The sequence below is a fragment of the Anopheles arabiensis genome, chromosome 3 (assembly GCF_016920715.1).
Source record: "Anopheles arabiensis isolate DONGOLA chromosome 3, AaraD3, whole genome shotgun sequence".
In the NCBI taxonomy this organism is placed as follows: Eukaryota; Metazoa; Arthropoda; class Insecta; order Diptera; family Culicidae; genus Anopheles; species Anopheles arabiensis.
In genome coordinates this window covers 36,536,973-36,559,637 of record NC_053518.1, presented here as the reverse complement: position 1 = coordinate 36,559,637, position 22,665 = coordinate 36,536,973, and the positions used below count along the sequence as shown (strand labels likewise).

At 37.6% G+C, this 22,665-nt stretch overlaps 1 protein-coding gene across 4 annotated transcripts in view; it reads right to left on the bottom strand.

The window, feature by feature from the left end:
- The window catches only part of LOC120901408 (Kv channel-interacting protein 4-like), an 86,692-nt gene that overhangs the window by 12,693 nt on the left and 51,334 nt on the right, over nucleotides 1–22,665 (bottom strand). The window contains exons 3-4 of one of the 4 annotated variants that reach the window (XM_040309329.1): nucleotides 20,218–21,004; nucleotides 8,305–8,496 (exon numbers count right to left, since the gene is read on the bottom strand). In XM_040309329.1, the coding sequence (XP_040165263.1) occupies nucleotides 8,305–8,496; nucleotides 20,218–20,653 (628 nt within the window). In that variant the 5' untranslated portion in view covers nucleotides 20,654–21,004. Of the gene's footprint in view, nucleotides 1–8,301; nucleotides 8,497–12,441; nucleotides 12,717–20,217; nucleotides 21,005–22,665 lie in introns of those variants that run through there. The other 3 variants (XM_040309327.1, XM_040309328.1, XM_040309330.1) reach the window with 3 other exon arrangements.

The following is a 22,665-nucleotide window of genomic DNA, read 5'->3' as shown; positions in this document are numbered from 1 at the left end:
TTTATTTTACAACCCAAACGTGCGGCTACGGCTTCCCATTCCACACTCCTCGGCCTAACTCCTCCCAGCTCCTTCACTTGGCGGCAAATCGTTCAACTATTTCCCTTTCGGGGTTTTTTAGTCTGATAACGGATATGGGTAAAAAACACTGAGGCTTCCCGCTCGCAGTTTTTGTACTTACGAAACTAAATAAATTCTCCATTTCGAAAGGGAAAAGCTTTGCAAAAACGGCTGCATCATGAGCAGCTTTTTTGTGTTAGACACTCCGCAATCGGAGAAAAGGAGAGATAAAAAAATGGAAACATGTTAATTGACATCGTATTACTTGTGCGAAGCGTAAAACACTTTTTGACCGCTCCAAAGGTTTCGGGTGAACTCTTTCAGCACCCCGCGCACGACGGAAGCGTTGCTATTCGAAACCAAACCGACCTAAGTGCTCTCGGAATCGGGCTGGAAAATTTGAAAATATAACAACTTCGATGGCGTACAGAAAACGGAGGGAAACATAAACGAATGTTCCGAGATTCCGAGCGAAACAGAACGGAAATGGAGCTCTTCGTGTGGCAGGGCTGACGGAAGGATTTTTGTGTTTTAGATGGAAACGTAACAACATCGCCCACGAACCGTAAAAACAACTACAAGCAAGCACTGGGGTAGATCCAACCGGCCAAAGGTTCGGCATGAAACTGATTCCTAGCTAGACAGCTGAAGCTGACTTGCTTGCCTTTGCCTCGCTCGTTGCTTCTCTCCCATTCCGTTTCCCGTACGCTTCCGGTACGTTATTGATTTTAACGCCACAGACAAGATGAAGTTTATGTAAATATATCTACCACCGAGCGGAGATCTTTCTCAACCTATCAAACGTGCAACGGCGCACACCAACAAAAAAAGTACCGTATGTCTACCGACGTGCGAATGAATATTTATGATAACTGTGAGGTTGTTACCATTTACCTCCCCGTGTACAGTCGTAAATTTCAAGATCGATGGTTTCGCATTTTTCGCCTCCGGTTGCGGCAATGCAGTGCGGACACATACACACACACATGCATTCAATCAATTCCCGTGGGTGAGGTTGATCGGAACAACAACTATCCATCTGCCTTCTTCTTTCGTGTCGATTTTGTTTTTAGTTTTTCATGTAAAGCGGCCTTGTTTATCGGCATTGAACGAGGTTTTAATTTATTAAGCTCATTCAATTCATTTACAGATGGGGTTTGATGTGTTTAAAATGAGTGAGAAATTACTTCTCAGTTGACGTAGACGTAGAGTGAATAAATATAAGTTCACTGATAATGATACCAAAAACATGTATTAAACATAATTTAAAAAAACGTGTTTCTTTCTCTTCAGCACCGTAGATTCTCTCGTTAAAAAAAACAAGTTTTAGAGTAAAGAAAAACGAGCAACAGAGAACAACTTGACAAGTTTGTAGTTGTTGCTTGCAGTATGTACTTTCCCTTTGCCACACAAACTATTTTGCCTAACATCGTTCAGTCTCATATCAACACGAAACCAATGATAAACTTCAAACCACAAGCATAAGAAAACATAGGAGCAACTTTTGGCAACTTAGTTGTCAAGCGTTTGCTTTTAAATTGTTTCACAATCTGAAGAATGGCACATAGTTTAAGAATCTCATGTTTTGGGGGACTGGGAAATGAGCGATATTCGAACTGTGAGATAAGGTTCAACTGTTTACGTCCTTTTCATTGTTAAAGGCTAAGTAATCTAGTTAATTGTTGAGGGCAAGTTGAGTAATATGGTGCTAGATATAAAAATAAAAATAAATCTTATATCAATCATGTATAAATAGTATAATATTAATTTAATTAAATAACTCATAAGATTAGCTATAAGAATGATAGATTCGCTTCCTCTACCACATATTCAATCCAAAACACCATCACTGGAATGGAACAAGATATGGCGTTATATTAATAATAACAAAATGAATTGAAAACAACGAAGCTACTTTTATGTTTTGGTTAATGAAAAAAATAGTGACAGAAGAAATTAAAACAAATTTAAAGAATGTAAACTGATAAAAAACGTATCGATTTTGTATACACAAATAGTCAAGGACGAATTGCATATTACACCAAAATTACATGAACTAATAAAACCAGGTATGAAAAATATGAACAAAGAAAAAGAGCTAAAATAATGTCATTGTTTATCATTTATTTAATATCTATTTATAAAGAAAGAAAAAAAAGGAAAATTTGCTAAGCAAGAAGTAAAATAGATTTAAGCTAGTGAATAAGATAGCTTAGTTATTTTTGTGTCGGATGCACGGGGATTAAAACAAATTCGAAACAAACAAGACTTAAAGGCATCGACACAAATTATTATAAAACTTTATTCCCTATTCCTATACTAATGCTATAACGGGCCCGTTTATCCTAACCTAGCTCTACCGCACGAATGTGTCTGCTCTCTCTCTCTTCGCTCCCTTATCCTCCCCTTTTGCTTCTCTGGTCAGCGACCCGGGAACTCACGCACATCCTTTCACGCACACATCATACGACAGCCGTCGACTGCTGTCGGTGAGTGGCGCGTCCCGGTGGACAGACTGCGTAGTCAGGTTGGACCACAATAGTTATAAGAGTCAATAAACTGTTCTTTGTTTAATAAAGGATAGACATTTTGATCATAAGTAAGGGAATAATTGAAAAACTAATAAAGAGTGAACTAAGTAACACATAAATAAACGCAAGAGTAGGTAAACAAAGAAAAAAATTAAGACAAAATGACTAGACAAATATTGTTTTTTTTTTAAAATAAATAAAGTAAATAAATAAATAAATAAATAAATAAATAAATAAATAAATAAAAAATGAATAATAGATATCAGACACACAGTTATTAGTTGAGTTACAGGGAAAGACTGGTGGTGACTCAGGCCGGTCTAGTGGTACAGTCATCAACTAGTATGACTTATAACAACATGCCCGTCATGGGTTCAAGCTCCAAATGAACCATGCCCCCATACGTAGGACTGACTATCCTGATATGGTAACAATAAATTAAAGAAAGCCAAGCTCACTTCAGCAATGGGTACAGACAGGCCTTGAGCGAAAAGAATAAGAAGAAGAAGAAGAAGAAGGGAAGAATTAATAATAAATCCTGATTCAATTCACATCAGGAGCGCCCAATGATGACAAAGATTGAGCAACAACTTTTGCAAGCCAAAAAAGTCTTGTAAGCCTTTTAAATTGATCTCTTGACTTTTTGAATAATATAATATATTACTTTCGATTTATAAAGCAGAATATTTAAGCTAATAACTTAAAACAAATGTATTGAAAAAATGTTTCAACCAAGACCTTTTTTAAAATGAATATCAATCTAGAGATGAATTCTATTTTTCTTCATTACTTATGAAGAGTAACCAGAACAAACTTATAAGGAAGTTAATAACTACTTCTTCCACTTCGTGTAACACTCTACGCGCACAAGTCTACTTATAAAGGCTTTCGAGACTTATTACAGTATCGCGCAGCGAGATAGTCAACCGTTGCTAGGAGGGAGGGGAGGTGGTTCATGCTAGGGTTGAACCCACGACTGGCAGGTCATAAATTCACGCGAGTTGACGACTGTATCACGGGATCGCCCCTAATTAAGAACTAAAAGGCTTCAAAATATCCACCTGTAAAACTAAGCCAACTTGTAACAAACAATCAACAGGTACGACCCAACCTGTTTCACTTGTGCTGTAACGTTTACAACATCCTCTTCTACCTTATGCGCGAGTTATGAAGTGCTATGCACACAATAAATGTCTCATAAAATTATGCCACCGCGGGTTACGGGCCGCAAATCGGGCTGAATTGGCAACATTGAACGGTATCGCCAAACTGCTGTCCTCATCATAAAGAGGGTCACACAATTGGGCTCAAACCGTGAGGGCGGTTGGGTAAACCGCAGCAGACAATTCATGTCACTATTAAGCGCAACCATCAAGGCGTTCAAGTGTTATGTGTTATGTGGGCGGGCGTTTATAGCCAACGCATTTTCGGAACCGGGGGTTGCTCCGTATCTCCAGTGGCCAATCTACTGTCTTACTGGGGCGGGAGGATCAAAGTGTATTGTGCAATATTGGTGCCAAAGTGTGGGAAACAGTCAAATCAGCATTGAGGGTATAAGAAGCATTATTTCGACGAAATAATTGCTGATCCTTATCACTTTGAGCTTATCGTTATGCTGTTACGAAGAAAGTGTACGATAGGATAACATTCGATGCTAAATAAGTGGACGATTCCATCAGGGTAAATAGATAAAGTTCAAACGGGTCGAAAAAAAGGAAATCAACCAACTTCTATGTGCTTTCTATTCACAGAAAAAAGTGCGCGAAAGATCCATATTTATATCAGCATAATTGAATTACATGCATCATTTTCAGCAGCACAACATACGGTATCGGGTCTCTTCTTCCCTACAGCTTAATATTACACATATCCATCCCAACCGTCCCGGTCGCCGGCAAACGCAAACTTTTTCCGGTTTGTTAGCAAACTAAGTTTGCTACCGACGTTTTGACCGTATTCTGTCCATACACCAGACAAAGTTCTTCGTACAGTACCTGAAAGCGTTACTGTCTTCTGGTTTACCAACAACAGGGCTCGAAAAAAAGCAGCCGGAACAAAATTTCGATGACGTTTCTCTTTTCTTTGCCTCACATGTGCAAATTCTTGTCATCATTATCCACAAACGGCATGACCGGTAGCGCAAATACGCGAAGGCAGCAGAAACGTGAAGAGTAGAGTTTGTATTTACTTTTCCCATGTGGGGAAGAGCTTTGCTTGCAAAACGATACTACCGTATGATTTCTTCTGATGCTTCAATGTGTTATAGTGGCCGGTTCTTGTTAGTTTGTTGGCCGCGTACAGTGTACACCGCGCACAATTTCGCTTCTTTAAGGCCTTGTTTGCGCTGGCGGTGGGTTGAAGATGGCATGTTTGAAGTGTAATTGAAATGTTGCTTAGGTAGGTACAAAATAAAAGGTAAAGTAAACCCTTAGAGAAGTTGGCAACACTCAACGATGTTTGTTTAGGCATACAGTTTGCAAAGTTTTCATGAGAAATGATTAATGAAGCATCATGTAGGATCTGCTTCGATTTGGGACTGTGAGGTAAAAAGGATTGCTCATGCTATTTAGCATATTGCATATTGCGAACATAGATGAAATGTTTTATAATTATAATGTTAAAACTTTTGTAAATGTAAAAAATAATAGTTTGTCTTCTAATTTCGAACAACATATTATGTAAATAGGTGTTATGTACCTCCGTAAAATCTGAGAATTATTATTAATAAATAATGATAATGATAATGATAATAATAATAACAATAATAATAATAATAATAATAATAATAATAAAAATAATAATAATAATAATAATAATAATAATAATAATAATAATAATAATAATAATAATAATAATAATAATAATAATAATAATAATAATAATAATAATAATAATAATAATAATAATAATATTAATAATAATAATAATAATAATAATAATAATAATAATAATATTAATAATAATAATAATAATAATAATAATAATAATAATAATAATAATAATAATAATAATAATAATAACAATGATAATAAAAATTAATATATAAATAATAATACTAATTTGAAAAATAATAATAATAATATTGTGTAGTAATATTTATAATAATAATAGTAATAATAATAATAATAATAATAATAATAATAATAATAATAATAATAATAATAATAATAAAAATTAATAAATAAATAATAAGACTAATTTGAAAAATAATAATAATAATATTGTGTAATAATATCTATAACAATAGTAGTAATAATAATATTAATAATAATAATAATAATAATAATAGTAATAATAATAATAATAATAATAATAATAATAATAAAAATAATAAAAATAATAATAATAATCATAGTTATACTAATAATAAAAACAATAATGATGATAAAATATTAAGAATAACAATAATAATTTGATTGGTAGTAATAATAATACATGAATAGATTTGATGAAAATAATAGTAATAAAAGTAATTTTCTATAAAATACAGTACAGGAATGTGCTTTCCGCTTTGAAGACCGCACATTTATTTCAAACATTTAGTTTAACTGCGTTAGAAATATGTTTTATTTTCGAAATTGAAAATACAAACTCAATTAAGGCTGATTCCCATCTATTTTTTCAATTATATCAAAAGATTGATTGGAAAAGTTCGTTTAACGCAAACGATTCCTAAACCCGGCTCCTATTTCCTTCTCTCGGATCAAACGAAACGATCAAACCGATCGAACCAAAAGGTGATTTCATTAATCGAGTACAGGGTATACTCAGTTGGTCGCGTCTTCTGCCTCGGCTCACCAAAATAAGAAACAAAACATCAATCGATTTGTACGAATTGAACGTTTGGCTAAAAATATCGACCACCTCCTGCCCTTGGCCGGCGCTAGCCGTCTTGGTCAACAAAACAACCGGACAAGCACAACTTCGCCGGAAACGAAATTTACACTGTTGCTGCTTCTGCTGCTACTGCTGCGTTGGTTTTAAGAAGTTCATCTACTCTTCCTGCTGCAGCTGATATTGTTTTAACGCCAAAAGCAACACAAAACCTTCTCCGTGTGATGGGCTAGTTTAGCACCATGTTTCCAATAGCACCCGCTAATTAGTACGCTTGCCTTCAGGGAAGGATAGGGTAGTGGCGCGATTGTTGTTTAGTTTGAAAAATAAACAGAAAGTTAAACTCATCAAAGTTTGGGCAGCGTCGAACGAGTTAATTAAATTTGAAACTAACGTAAATAAAAAATGAAAAAAAGGTAAACAGATTTTTAGACACTATGATGTAAATTTGATTTAAGATCAGTTTAAAAAATTGCTTCCCTTAAGCTGATATGACAGGCGTAATGCTTCTTTGTCGAAAACAAAAGATATCCTCTTTTCCAGACACAGTATTACAAATTGCTATTGTCGTTTTGCTTGCCGGCAAAACATTATTCTTCCCTTTTCACACAAACAAAAAAAGAAAAATCATTCCTTTCTTTTGAGTTGTTGCCACTTTTCTCGAGAGAACTACGCACAAAATTAGAGGTTCAATTTTCACGCCGCGAGAAAAGGGACAAAAGGGTCGGTCGAAAATTTTCTCTGCGTGTATGATTAATACTTTGCATGTGTTGTTGTTCACTTGGGAAGGAACAAATGCTGGCATGCAATGATGGACGTTTGTTTTATTACTATTATTACGCGAAGGACAAATGAACAAATGTGCCCAGCTTGTCGTTCATGTTTTGTTTCTTTTTCAGGGTGCCGGTATTGATTCGATAAAGAACCTTGATAAACAATAAGGCATGAACAACTCAAAGGTGAAAACAATTCAAATAGGTATATTTGGACTACATGGTATAACATTATGTTTTGATATCTTTGCTTCTTATCTTTGCTTTAGTTCAGCGATCGGCAAACATTGCGAAAATGTACTGTATTAAAATAGGCCTCGCAAAGAGCAAAATCGATAAACTATGTATTAAAATGCTTCAATTTATTGAGCCAGGTGAAACATTATTACAAATTGATTGAATAGAAATGGATAAACATTATTACAAATTGATTGAATAGAAATGGATAGAAATAAAAAGAGTTTTTAATAGATCATAATTCTTATAAATTATAAGACAGCTAAAATTATAAAACGCTGTTTTACTGTTGAACTATAACACTAATAGATAACTAGCGCCCTGTGAATCATATGCCAACAAAACAACTACAAAACTGCAATTCACACTAAGCACACAAGCAAGGCGTCAAAGGATAAAAGTAGAACATATCACTGAAATGATCATGATGATCAGTAACGATGTATATTATTGCTGAACAGTCCGTGCAAAAGCGGTATAAAACCGCTCAAGAACGTAAGCTGAAACTTACTCATGCTTAAAGAACAAACACACACATAAACATAACATAAACATAACTGGGTCATCCATAAATGATGCGGAGCCTCATCTGTACGGATGTCTGTGCGGGGTGAAGCTTTGGCTGGCAAAACCGACACCGAAACCGAGAATCAACATCCAAGAACGAACACAACTCTTTCCTACACAACTACGCTCTACAATCTTCCTAACCATTTAAAGGTAGGAAAACGGGAAGTCAGAGAATGTAGAGGCAGCCACTATTTGGCCGCTGGGTAGCGGGCAACTACAAAAAGGCAAAACTACGCGAACACAGACGGACCCGGAAGCAGCATCTACGGATGGCCCTGTTTACTTGGTAATCTTACCACCGAGCGGGAAAAACTGTGAATAGATGCCCTTGAATGTTTCCTCCTTGACGATGCCGGTCGGACATTCGGCCTTGAAGCCGCGGTATATTCGCTTGATCTCCTCCTCGGTGAAGCGCGCCGTCCGCGTCAGTTCGACGAGCGAGTCCGGATAGTAGCGGGCAGGGACGGGCAGATCCTCCGCTTCCGGTTCTACTTGGGGTGGTAGAGAGAGAGAGAGAGAGAGAGAAAGAGGGAAAGATAAAAAGAAAATAAGAGACACGTATGAGCGCAATGAGCGAATGGTGAAATGGAAATGGAAACATGAAGAGACAAAAAGTGGTAAACAAATACTCGTAATGCTGGAAGGAATCGTTTTTCACTAGAAGAGATGGAGCACAATCTCGTCGGACCGGTGCAGAACTTCTCTGCTCGAATAATCAGCGGCAAATAACGGAACGTTCTGGTGTATGAGCTTCCGGGTGAAGGCACTTCTCATTAGTGAATGCTATTTGCATGGTAATGGATTTTTAAATTTTGCATGAGCGCCCGGTGACAGATAAAGATTGGGGCTTCACAGAAACCGCATTCGTTTGGTCTTTTTGATGTGCAAATTACACGCTATAGCGAAGGTAGGTTCGGGGGATTTTTTGTTTTAAGTTATTCTTCACTCATTTTAAATCATATCAGCCAAATGTGGTTTTTAATCGAAAGTTCGAACCTATATCGAAAGTGGCGTCAATATTACTCTCTGGATGTTTCGCACACACTTATTCTCGTTTAAAGAAAATAATACAAATAGTGATCCGAGACTTTTTTTGATATTTTACACATTTTGTTCATATGAAAAGGATGATCCATATTTTATATTATAATAACAATGAACCAAGGGCACAAAAGAGTAATAAGCTGGAACAAACAAACTTCGTTTTGTTTGAAGGTACATTATTGTTAAGTTTATTTACAAATGAGATATGGAAGTATATTATTGTAAACTTTCTGAGTTGAAAAAAGATTACAAGCAAATTCCATAATCTGTAACATCAACTGCAACAAATATAACATCTGTATGTTGCATTTATTATGAGCTACAGCCTAACAGCTATTAGGATCAACACACCGACTCCCACGTGGCCGCTCGTGTTTGATTCCTATCCGGTATGTCCCCTCATTGCAAGCATTGACGATCCGAGTACAAGATTCAGATAAATTCAGTGAATAACAATGTTTACATTTGAAAGTGGCATAGAAAACCCTGTATTGCCGTAAGTTGTTGCAATAGGAAATTTATTGACTGTTTAAATCATGTTTCAATATAAAGCAATTTCGAATGTAAACGTTGTTATTCACCATCTGCAAGTTGTTCATCCAAGTTGTCTCATTTCTATCATCATAATTTTTAATTTCTACCGCATGATTTTCAACACGCCTCAAGCTGGATTGAGTTTGACAGTTATTTGTGATGTGTTGAAAATCATGTGAAAACTGAAATTGTATTACAGGGTTTTCCAAGTCACTTTCGAATGTAACCATTGTTATTCACCGCGAGCAACATGTTAATTCACATCAATCTGATATTTCATTTCCATAATAATAATGTTTAGTTTCTACATAATGATTTTCAACCCGACTGAATTTGAAAGTTCTTTGTTATGCGTGAAAATCATGTGATGAAACTGAAATTTAATTTTGAAGCAAATACACCACTTGACAGCTGTTGAAAGACATCTTGGAGGCGGTGAGTAATTATGTGCACATTCAACTTATAAAACTTTATATTTCTATACACGTTTGCTGCTCATCGATGCTTAATTATTCACCGCATCCAAGATGTTTTTCAAGAGCTGTCAAATGGTTTATTTGCTTCATAATAGAATTTCAGTTTTTACATATGATTTTCAACACATCACGAATAACGTGTTGAAAATCATGCTGCAGAAATTAAAAATCATCATCATTATTTGAAGTATATTATATACATACATTATGAAAGTATATTATATATATACATATACATTTAAATGAAGTATCAGTTTCATGTATATTAACTTCTTGTACGGTTGCATTCGAAACTGACTTGGAAAACCCTGTCATCTCTTTGACGGAGACCGAAAATTCCAAAAAAGAAAATCTTTTTCAAAAAAGAACTTTGAAGATTGTTCTTCTTAAAGCTAAAGAGTATATTTATTTAATGAGTGGTACAAAAATTACTAGGACTAACTCTATCTAAGCAAGACATCTATGGTGATTTTAGTGATTCTTCTTTTATTTGGCTCAACGTCCTACGCGAACATGCCTGGACAATACAAGCTTTCGAGACTTTATCGAGGTTAGTTTAGTTATAACTAAGTACATAATTCATAATTCTTACGTAGCAAATATGTGTAACACTTTTTGAAAATATCCTGACAGAAGCTATTTAAAACAGAAATCACATTGATCCAAACAACATGATTTTTTCTAGAAATGAACAGTTAATCAGTTATCAATATACATTTTTGTTCTCTGTTACCTTCTGTTTTATTTCATCTTGCCTACACTTCATTTCAATTAGAAAAAAGCTTTTAAAAATCAAATTTTATTCAAAATAACTGTTTCAGTAAAAACCAATCGAATAAGGCTACACTAGATAGTAATATATCAACTGCAGCCATATGTTGAAAAAAGATTTCAAAACTATCGATATTCATAAAGATAATGTTGAGAGTTGTAGAATTTATCTGAAGTCTATTTTTCGTTACTTAAATAAAACATTCATTGTTCTGTCCTTTTCTTTAGACGCTAAGCTAACACTTACCATAAAATTGTCGAATGTTTAAAATACCCATCTCGCTCACACAGCCAAACAGCAGCAAGCCAGTTACTTCGCTTACTAATTAAAACGCCCAAACCCCGGCCTGAAACGAACGCCTACTCGAAAAGCGATCGAAAAGTTGGATTGCTTTTCTGATTTTAATTAGCACACACCAGACCAGACCGAAACTTTCAATTGTTCAGCAGACGCCTCCGCCACGTCAAGCCGGAGCGCAACGCACCGTTGAGCACCGGTGTTGGAACCACGCGTCTCGAAATCACCCTCCAAATCAGACAAATTTTGAAATGTACCAGACGAAAGATGATTTATGTGTGCGGTCTGGTTTTTCAGGTTTGTGAGAAATTGGATTCTAATCTACGGATTCTGTACTGATTACAGGCAAACGCAGATGGTTTACGGGATGGACCGAGAAATGAGAAAGGTTGTTGTTGCACACACTTGCTCTAAGCCACTACTTATCACGCACTAACGATTGCTCCTACACTGCATGCAGTACAACCGCCTCAGCACACGCGGTTTCTCTTGGAAAAGTGGGCAAAACCCCACTTCAAGGCCACCGTTTACTAGCGGGTGGTGATTTTTTTCCAGCTCGATATGGTTTTCTTCACGTATCACACCATCTATGATTCATGCTACGAATCCCACCTTTCCACAACGCACACACACACACGTGCGTTAGTTTTTTGTTCGCGTACGTTCCGCAGCAATGTTTGCTGTAAAAAAAAGCAAGCGCAAAACCTTCATTCAACACACACGCACATGCAAGTCGTAATATTTGGTAAACAATGTGTGTGCACCCCTTTCGAACACAACACCAAACACTGATGGTGATGGAGCGATCGTTTGGGCAGGATCGTACAGTAATGCCGAAACATTAAACAGACGCCATGGTAAAGGAAAACTGAATCCACCGTTCGTGCGGGGAAGATTCAGCACAAGTTGATCAATAACTTGGGTAAACCGAACCAACCGAAACTTGTTCAACACAGCAACTGATCACACACAAACACTGAATCGTGATACACATGTAAACGAATCACAATAGCAAAAAATAAAAAGAAACATTCAAATAGAAAAAAAAACACGACAATTGATGACTGGTTGGGAAATTTCGGGAAAACAAAACACCGATCTGTTACCATCCAATTGCGCCAACGATTGAATGACGACTAAAAACACGTCAAACGATCGCGAATGATCACGTCAGGACTGCACAAGCAATGCGTTAGTGTGAGTGTTTGTGTGTTTGTGTGTGTGTTGTTATTACCACCCCTTTAGGTATGTGTGTGTGTGCGCGTTCGCTGCAATGCAGTTGCCGATTTAAGCTACACGCGTGATACCGGTACCTTTGCCCGTGAGCAGATCGAGCGCGATTGCGTCCCGGCGCCGCCGCTGCCGCCTGTACTGTCTGCCGTTGCTGTCGAGGGTTTCCGGCGCGGTGAGGGTAATTGCGGCCACTCCTTCCCCTGTACCGTTGATGGGCGACGTGGGCGGTGTGGGTGGACCATCGTCGTCCGGCAGTCCGAACAGCAGGCGCACGATCGTACGGTAGCACCAGTCCAGCACGGTCGAACCGGGTCGACCACGTCCACACATTCGGACCGCGAGCGTCCGCTGGCTCGTTCTCGACTGGGGCGCATTGCTTTGTCGGCGATCGGTCCGGGTCTGGCGCCGGTCCAACTCGCCGTTCCGCCACGGACGGGTCCATTTGTGGACGTGCTAACGGGTTCGCCCGGCTGCACGCCATCGCGCGCGTACGCACACCTGCGAATGGCGCGAAGCGGCGATCGTACGCGCGATCGTTTCCGAGCCGCTTGACAAGTCGATCGTTTGCTGTGCACGCGAAAACGCAAGCGAGTTGCGTCCAACCAAAAAAAGGGAAGGAGTGAAAGGCTTCATCGTGGCCCCCTCTATCCCTTCTTCTGAACCATCCGTGCTATATTTGACACGACACAATAGCAAACGCATGGAATGGTGTCGGCGGTTACTGTGCAAAGTATGGGTGATGATCGTGTCAATAACGACACGTTTTAATGGGTGGAACTGTAGTAACAATTTTCCAGAATTATTTGCATTTAATCGCAACTTACTAAGTATTTCATGTTTCATTTTCGAAAGAGGCACAACAAATGTAACACTTCAATTAACTTTCCACTATAAAACCAATTTCATGATAAAATTTAACAATTGTACCTAAGGTTGATTGGTCATCTAAATTGAACGCACAAAGTTTACCAAACAATAAATTATCCCTTTTTTGCAGTGACTTTCTCGCACATGAAAATTTTGATAAAAAGCCGCAAATGATCCAAGATTTAATTGTATAGCATACGTTTCTATTTAAATATTACTCTTGCGTTGACGGTAAAATCTGTTTAAAAATGTTTAATGAAAGTTTTTACTGTAGCGAACGATATATAAATACTTGGGGGATAGAATATATTTGGTATATAACACTATATATTTCAATGGATATTCTTTAAAATATCATTAAAAAGCAATAATTCACGTTCAGTCGTTCACTAAACGATCTTTAACATGTAGTAGAAAATATATGACATCAAGTCTATTATCTATGACATGTATAAATTATAGAAAATTTGATTGATACGTTAAAAAACGATAGAAAAAAACGTTATAAAAAACTGACTAAAACGTTTTAAAATAAAAATAAGTCGTTTGGCGAGAAATGAATGCTCAGGCTTTATTTATGTTCTGAATACTGTTATTTTAATAAAAAATGTTTTGATTACTCATTCGTCTTTAATTTTGTGGTTTTTTCATATAAAAAGTTTTCAAGTCATAAATAATATATTGACTTATTTTTTATTCAAAGAGTGTATCTCAAACAAAAACTTTTAAAAATTTTCTCTATTATTATTATTCTGTTGCATATTTGCATGTATATTTGCAGTTAAATGTTAATTGATTTCCGTGTTTCTTAATAGAATGACTTTCTCCAACGACGATCAAACACTACCTATACTTGTTAGGATATCAAGATAAAAAAGCGTGTTAAAGAATAGCTAATCTTCACACAAATTCCAGGAATAATAAACAAATTCCAAACAAATGCTTGATGCATAATATCCACCTCTGTCCAGGTGAATATAAACGCTTCCTTTACAGTACCTCGAATGAAACTTCCTCAGAAGATTCCCTTTATCGCACTTCTTTTTCACAAAAGTACATAATTCTTCACAGAAAAAGCCATCAACCGCCCCCCTTGGTTGAAATTGATCCACCTAAAAGCATTACACGTTAATCGCATCAATAAAATAAATATCTTTCACACGCGTGTTTCACCGGAAGGCAGCTTATTAAACTGTCAAATATCTGCGGATGAGTGTATTTGTGCATGTCGTACACTTTGCACGTCGCGTTGCCATATCATATCGTACCAAGGCAAATTCAAAGAAATGTGACCCAAAACTGCCGTCAGCCATTATTGCCAACTGAGTACACTCACAAACACACACACACACCTTTTGTTCAGGATGGCTGTTTTCGTTGTAAATCTAGGGTGGCTTTCTTCGGCTCTCTCTCTCCCGTTTCTTTTCCGAAACTTGTCCCACTCAACTTACCCACCGTGGTTTCTGTACTGTCGCTGACGAACGACTCCCGAACGACTGTTGAGGGTTTTGCGATTCCCAATGATTAGCTGTCGAGGTTTGCTTGTCAACTTGAGAACGTCATCATTAATCAATCGTTTTGCTATTGAGCTGTTTTGTCAGTGCCGATCGTTTCGGCACGCTCGTTACGGTCGATTTTCGTCGCGGGGGATGGACGGACGGTTAAGAAAAACAAAAACCAACCCTAAAGCAGAGGCACCAGGTACGAAATGTGCCCGGTGTCTTAAGAAAATATGTGTATTTTCAGACCTCATCGATTCCAGCGGCACAATCCGGCCGGTCTCTTGCGACCCACCCCAAACCCCCAACCGACCGATCCGACACCAGCACCCGGGGTCCGGGGTAATGTTTATGTACCGTTATTTATATGGGTGTTTGTGGATTTGTAGATAAACAGAAGCAGAAGGTACCCCCGGCGATCGGGTGACCGGAGAAACCAAGGCAGTGAGCAACCGCTCGGTGAAGCCAATGTTTTCCTTCCCCTTCCCTTCTTTTACCCCCCTCTGCTGGCGACCAATGTGTTTGTTTATCTTGCGTCAGTAAATGGATTAGATAGTTAGACAAATTTGCCTGCGCTTCGATAGCACAAGTCCATCGGGTGGTGTTTGCCGTGCCGGATTGGCGGTTGCGGATTGGCTTTAGCATTCCGGGGGTAAATAATTGAGTGGCACGCGCAAAAGAGGTGAATGTGTGAGTGTTTGTTTCGATGAAAAAAAAGGTCTAGACCCGGTTATTTTGGCAAGGACCATAATTTGGCAAGCTGTATCTTTTTCAAGTCAACCCTTTATTTTATTATGCGTTCGAGGGAGTGTAACGTGTGTAAAATTTGTAATACAGTTACACAAGGGAAAGGCAAAAAGGTGGTGATCTATGTATTTTGGTGTTGTTGGGCGAGCTTATTAGATTAAATAAACAGATTTTGGCCAAAACTGAATCAAAGAACATGTTGTGAAACATGATAAAAGGTATGTAAGACAGTAATGTTAGTAGAGATAACAAAAGCCTGTGCTCAAACGTGTTTCATGTAAATTAATCTAATTACTACATATTGTAGCCGTTCAAATGTAGTTTGCTAGACATTTCAAATGTATATTTGCGACGGATTTAATGATATAATATAATATGACACTACCACATCAACACCTTTAATTATATTTATTTTTATATGTTTCAGGCTCCTACTACCTTCACACTACCTTAGTAAACAACACACAATACCCATAACATGTCTAAAAGCGTTGCCTTTCATTACGATGGCCTTTTCCATCGCTTCGTATCATTGTCGCCCTTCATTGCCATCAAATCGATCGTAATGGCTGTCAACAATCGACATAAAGCTTCAATTACAAATGACTGATTCTGGTAAGCGATTGGAAACCACCCCTTCAACAATGCAACCATTTATACCCCTATTTGCCAAGCCGGTAGCATTCTTTTAATTTCTATTTTTTTTTCCTTCCACTTCGTCACAACCGGCTGCACACTTTACGCGATGTTTTGCTGATATCACACTCTTCACCTCAAGTACGGTACCGGTTCATGCTTTACACTAATGAAGTGTGTCAATGGGTAAGCCTTTCAGCCGAAGGCGTACAACAGAAATAACGGGGAAGCACAACAAATGAACAACGCACGGCGCCACAGCGTCTTTGCCGGTTAACAGTGTTACGCAAACCGGGTATGTGTTGGCGAACAAGATCGGGACGCAACATAAGCAAATTACAAAGCTAAACGCAATGGTATTGAAATATGACGCTGCTTTGGCAACACTTTTGTAGTGAAGAAGAAATAATGTGCTGAATGAGTGTGATGAAACACCAGGCGTCTCCATTGAAATTAAAAAAATAAAATGTGATGAGATTTCGTTGCCCAAGTTGAAGTGATTAATGAAGCTAGGTTCATTATTCATCGATCGGTTTCCGACAGGCGGGAGAAGCAAAAAGAGTTGAGCTGTGTTTTTAAAAGTCAATATGGAGTTTGCAATATTGTAAATAAACCAAAGCAGACAGTCCATATTAATCATATTCTAGCTCGGTTGAGTTGACAAGGAAGGAGATTTAAAAGGGGTTACTAAGTGCTTTGCGTTAGTGCTACATTTATAAAGAGCTAATGGTAAGGCCATGTTATTTATTTAAGTTTTCGAGTGAAGTGTAAAATTATCACAAAATGTTGGCTATAATTTGATTAAAACACACGAGAATAGAATGGAAGTATGTCAACATTTGTGTTACATTCCTAAGAACAAGAGTTTTTTACTCTTTAAATTATCAGTCGATTGTTAAATTAAAAAAAATTAAAAAATAGATCGAAAACTGAAGCTAAAGAAACTAAATATGTCCGACTAAGATGATTTTACTGTGTGTGCATTGTAGTATGTGTCTGGTTTGTTTTCTGAAAAAAATGTTTTAAATATTAGAATCTCAATCTATGAGCTAAGCCATCGAACAGAGAAGTCTCGTTTGAAGTGGCAGCATTGCCAACAGTCCCATGTAGCAAGCCTTTAGGCGGCTTGTACATAGACCCACTTGGGATGTCTAAATAAAACAACGTACAGACAAGCCTATAAAAAATGCATAAAAAAGCTGGACGCTACTTCAAACAACAGAGTGAAGTAGAAATTCCAATGCCCTTCGGCCGGTATACATTTTTTATACTTATTTCGTGCTTTACGTGAGATCCTTTTCGCCCATCATAAAGCATAGACATTTTACCTTGCAGTTTAATCATTTGCTTTGAAATCCAGCAGGGAGAGAAGCATAAAATCACGGTAAGAGCATAGAAGAATTTGAAAATGTATTGTATATGTTATCCCGGGTGTCACAAATGGTCGCAAAACCCTTGGTCGCTATATCCGGTAGTAAAATTGCGATACAGAAGCAACATCCATGAGCGCCTACCAGCAAAAGCAAAACTCACGAACGCAAAATACACAGACACGAAATCATTCTTGGCTTTCAAAATGGAAATCGATGTAAACCAAGTACAGTTGGGCAATGTGTAAGGAATGTAATACAATTGTGCATATATTTGAAATGCTGTAGATAGCAACTTGTTGTGATGGTCAACATTTGCTGAATATTTTTAGCCTCGGCTGACCAGACGATCCGTATTAGTTCCGTTCCTTAATAGTTGATGTCTCATTGTACGTGAGAAAATTCCTAATTGGTCCCGTTTTTTGATGTGCAGATCCAATGGACAATGATTCTTTCAATTATTGTTAAAGAGAACAAGAATTCTGATAAAAAAATTAGTTTCAAAGATTAGGCGTCATCCATCAATTATGAAACTCTGATTGGAGGGGAGGGGGTTTCATCAAACGTTACGATTTGTTACATGGGGGAGAGGTGTGGTTAAACGTTTGTTACGTAACGCAAAATTAAATGTTTTGATTTGTTTTTTTCGAATAACAAATGAGTAATAAACGAGGATGAGCCGATCTGGGGGAACAGTCGTCAACTCAAACGACTTAACAACATGCCCATCAAGGATACAAGCCCAGAATGTACCGTGCCCCCATACGTAGGGCTGACTATCCTGCTATGGTAATAAATAAGTTACTGAAAGACAAGCCCAAAAATGAGGATTCTTTTTCGTGACTTAAAAACCTTTGTGGCTATGCCGGCCTAAAAATGATTTCGCTACTTTTTATGTGCCACGCAACCCAATAGTCTATCATTGCCAGGGAGCCGAATTATACGAGGATTTAACCCAAGACGGGTTTTGGCTACCACGGACGGACGGACGGAAAAAGGCACGTATTTGATGATAGCAGCATGCAATTTTCAAGTAATGACACGCGATTCGAAACAAATGGCAAGAGATTCAACTGTAACCGTTTCTTGGTGTAATACCAATACAATTCATTTCAAGTCTTTTCAAACAAACTGGAGATGGAGTCAATGTAGTTAGCCCTTTTTCACTAGAGTAGATAATTGGTTGTAATTTTAAGGGTACATACATCGAAAATGCTGCTGAAACTCCTGCAAACAGTACCGATTTCGTTCGTAATTTCTAAGGCTTGCATAACATATTAAAAATCACATGTTATATGAAATAGAATAATCAATTTGATGATGATACAATATCTAAGGCCAAAGAAACATTTCTGAAAAGATTAACATATTTATGGAGGAACAAGAAGGTGGCTGGATAAAATACGCTTCTTTTTAATGATAGTGATGGAAGAACATTGCAAACAGTTCTATTTGAATTTGATTGCTGTATAGGACAACCTTTCTTTTTGAATATACCACGATAAAATGATTCAATAAAATAAGCTATTAAAGGGGGGGGGGGGAAATCGGTAACTTAATTTTTGAGGGAGGGATTCTTCCAACGTAACAGTTTGTTGCATCAGGGAGGGAGGAGGTCGAAAATTTGCATTTTTTGTGTTGCGTAATTGATGGATGACGCCTTAGTAAATGCGCTTTCCTGGCAGTACTGATCCAATTGATTTTGGTAAAGTATAGTATGTGAACGAACGATAAGACGCGCGCCTTAAGATCGAATCGATAAAAGCAAGAATGGTATTTATTTTTGATTATTCTCACAAATCAACATCAGCTTTGACACATTTTTTTTAATTTTAAACATTACATGTAAAATAAAAATAAACTTCTTATAAACAATTGACATCAATTCATCGAGTGGATATTTAAAAGATCATAATGAAAATCTATTATAATAATTTGTTCTATGCTCATGCAGGCCACATTCACTCATAACAATGTCCAAACCCCTCATATTTCCATTTCAAGCGGCATGGGTAGCAATATTTCCGTGTCCTTTCCATGTTTGCCTATTGACTGTACCAATTAAAATGCGTTATTACGCCCCACCTGGGCCATTAAAATGTCAACATTCAATCGACCGTTTGCGAACAAACAAAACAAAATCCGTTAACAAATGAATTGCAAACCATTACAAATTATTGCATATTGAACCGCCACGGTCAATTCCCAGCTGTCCCATATGGCCATCCGGGACAATAAATAAAACAAATGAGAAAGGATGCCACAGTCGTCTCATCAATTTATTGGCACACAGCAACATTATTACCTCGCAGGGTATTTTACGCAAACCCGACAAGCCGATCGGATAACAATAGTGCGCAGAACAAAACGAAAAAGGCATTGCATCATTCCCGTTACTCCATTCGTGACTTTACACCGGAAAGTCATGTGCTGCCACTGGGCAACCGGTGAAATTATTCACCCAACTCATTGTTCGCCGAATCAATCGCATCACCAAAACTCGTTCAACACGCCTTCCCGATGCGTAGATTGATGATGCAAATTAAACAACCCACACAAAAGGATTCCCCACTGTCCGCTGTCCGTGCGCTGACCCGGAAAATACATTTTTGCATACTAAATGCAATTACACAAAAGTAGGTGAAGGCGGAAGGGTTTGATTGCATTTCGAGGGTTCTGGGAGAAGTTTGTGCATGAAAAAATCCTACCCAAAAAAGAAAAATCGAAAACCACTTACGGCTGCTCGCGTCCGGATCCGCACCGTCCAGGATCGTTTTGATGCGCTTGAAGAACTTCCGGTACACCGATTTGCCTTCACCCTTGTGGTCGCCCTTGCTCTTGTGGCCCGAACTCTTCGTGCCGTCCGCGGTCGAGGGCTTTTTTCGGCTGACCAGATTGCCACGGGTCGATTCGCGCAGCACAATGTCCACGTTCGGCTGGGGGACCGCTGACTGTTGCTGCTGGCACTGTTGCAGCAACGTGTGCGCTTGTAGCTCCTGATGCTGCAGCTGTTGGTGTGGTGGCTGTTGTTGCTGCTGCTGCTGCTGTTGCTGCTGCTGGTGCTGTGCGATTGGCGATTCGCTGATAATTTCAATCGCAATTTGCTGCTGATTCTGTACCGACAGCACCTGCTGCTGTGAGCGTGTCGAGGAGGGTTTCGCTACCCCTTCCATGGTTCCGTTGGCAGAACAACGTGCGTCCAAGCGCAAGGATGGTGTCTCTGCACGAAGATGGTTTCACACCTGTGTCCCCCAAAAACGAATAGCACCACCGTTTGGCGCTGGACAGGTTAATGTTTTTTTTTGGGTTTGATTTCCTGCTTCGGTTTCCTGTTCTGACACTCGTTTCACACCTTTTGGGATAGTTTTTAGACACCGTAGACACCGTCGACGGTTAGCTGTGAGGATTTCACGCTAGACTGGAGTCAAACCGTGTCGGTCGTGATTGGGATATGATGCGATTAAATATTAAACCGAGTTTGTTTTCCGCTCGAATTGCTCTACCATCGAAGGTTGGTAGTACACCTGGAAGAAGAAAATATCATAAAAAATATTAATGCAATAGATATTTTTGGGATATAAAAATATATAATTTTAGATTATGATTTCAATAATCCATAAATCAGCTTACAGTGACCGACAAAATAAAGTGCCCATCCGTTACATTTTGCAATGCTTCGTTGAAAATGGAGTTTACGTACTGCTTATGTAAAATCATTTATCATCATTTTAATGCCACTGTGCCATTAAATTGGTAACTTTAATAGTTATAGACAAATAGATTTTGGTGATAAAACTATAAAATAATAATACATTCTTTGCCTCTGTTCGCGCTAGGATTTGTTACAAAAGTTTTGGCATACTTTCACCTAAATTTCAACGATGCTGTGCATTTAGTTCCTCTCAGACGATGTCCTGGATCACACAAAAGTTTTCGTCAGGATTTGTTTTTGTTTTCCCCAAGGAACATTTTAAATGTTATCATAATTTTAACGATGTTGCTACGGTTATTCAATTTAGTCTTTGGAATAATCAAAGCGCCTCAGTAATCAAATTATAATTTGAAATAATCAAAGCGCCTCAGTAATATGCATATTTTTAGTAAAAAATATAGTATTTTAAGAATACAGATTTGTTTTGAACACCGCTGATTTACACCAAAAGCTGTGTCATAATAAACATGACGTAAAAAGCGTTTTGGAAATTGCCATTTTTCTATTTGCCATGTAAACAAGCAATTTGTTTATCAAAATATCAACATGACTGACACATATTGGACATATAAATCAACAATCATATCAATACAAATGGATTCCATTGGCTTAATATCAGAAGGACTTTCCTGATCACAAGTTCAGTTGATTTGTATCTGATGTTGATTTGTATGTACCTGATCACAAGTTCAGTTGATTTGTAGTGCAATATGTGTGGTTAAGATCGTTTTAAATAGCACATATCTTTAGGAAGCGCTTGTGCACACTAACAAGTTTTAAGACTCTCCACGTTTTGGCAGTGTCAGAGATACGCGGAACCTGGTATACGCATATTTACATAATTGCGATTTTCTCAGTTTTATTCCGTGCATAGATCATTTGAATTAGACAAATATCTAATAATCTTCGCAGGGAATAAAATCATCCACGGCAAGCAAAAGGAAAAGAAAAATTAATATATTATGGTTGAAAACTGCAAAATACAACTTACGCAGAAGATACAAATATTCGACTTATCCACGTTTTGCGTTAATAGCGTATTTCATGTACATCCTGTATAGACTGTTCCAAGCTTCCTTTATCCAAGACTTTATATGCATTTAATAAGATCAATTGATCCTGATGCCTTAGTCTCAAATTACAAGTCTTTAAACGTGCTTAAGAATACATTTACAGGTTGATTAAAGCCAGCCATCAAACCTCCAATTATATTTTTAACAGACAGTCATATAAGCGTCTTCAGAAGGTTTCAAAGGTTTAACAACTTTAAAGACTGCTAAGCATCTTCAAAAGATTTAACATGTCTTGTAACAACATACATATAATAAAGAATGCTTTAAGAAATGTTTAAGTGTAAAAATTATGGGAAATGTTTATTGGGTTTGTCTTGTCAGTATGGCCACATTTAAGCAAAATTTCATTAAAATTTATCGGTTATAATAAATTTGTTGGTGATTGTATAACTGACAATTA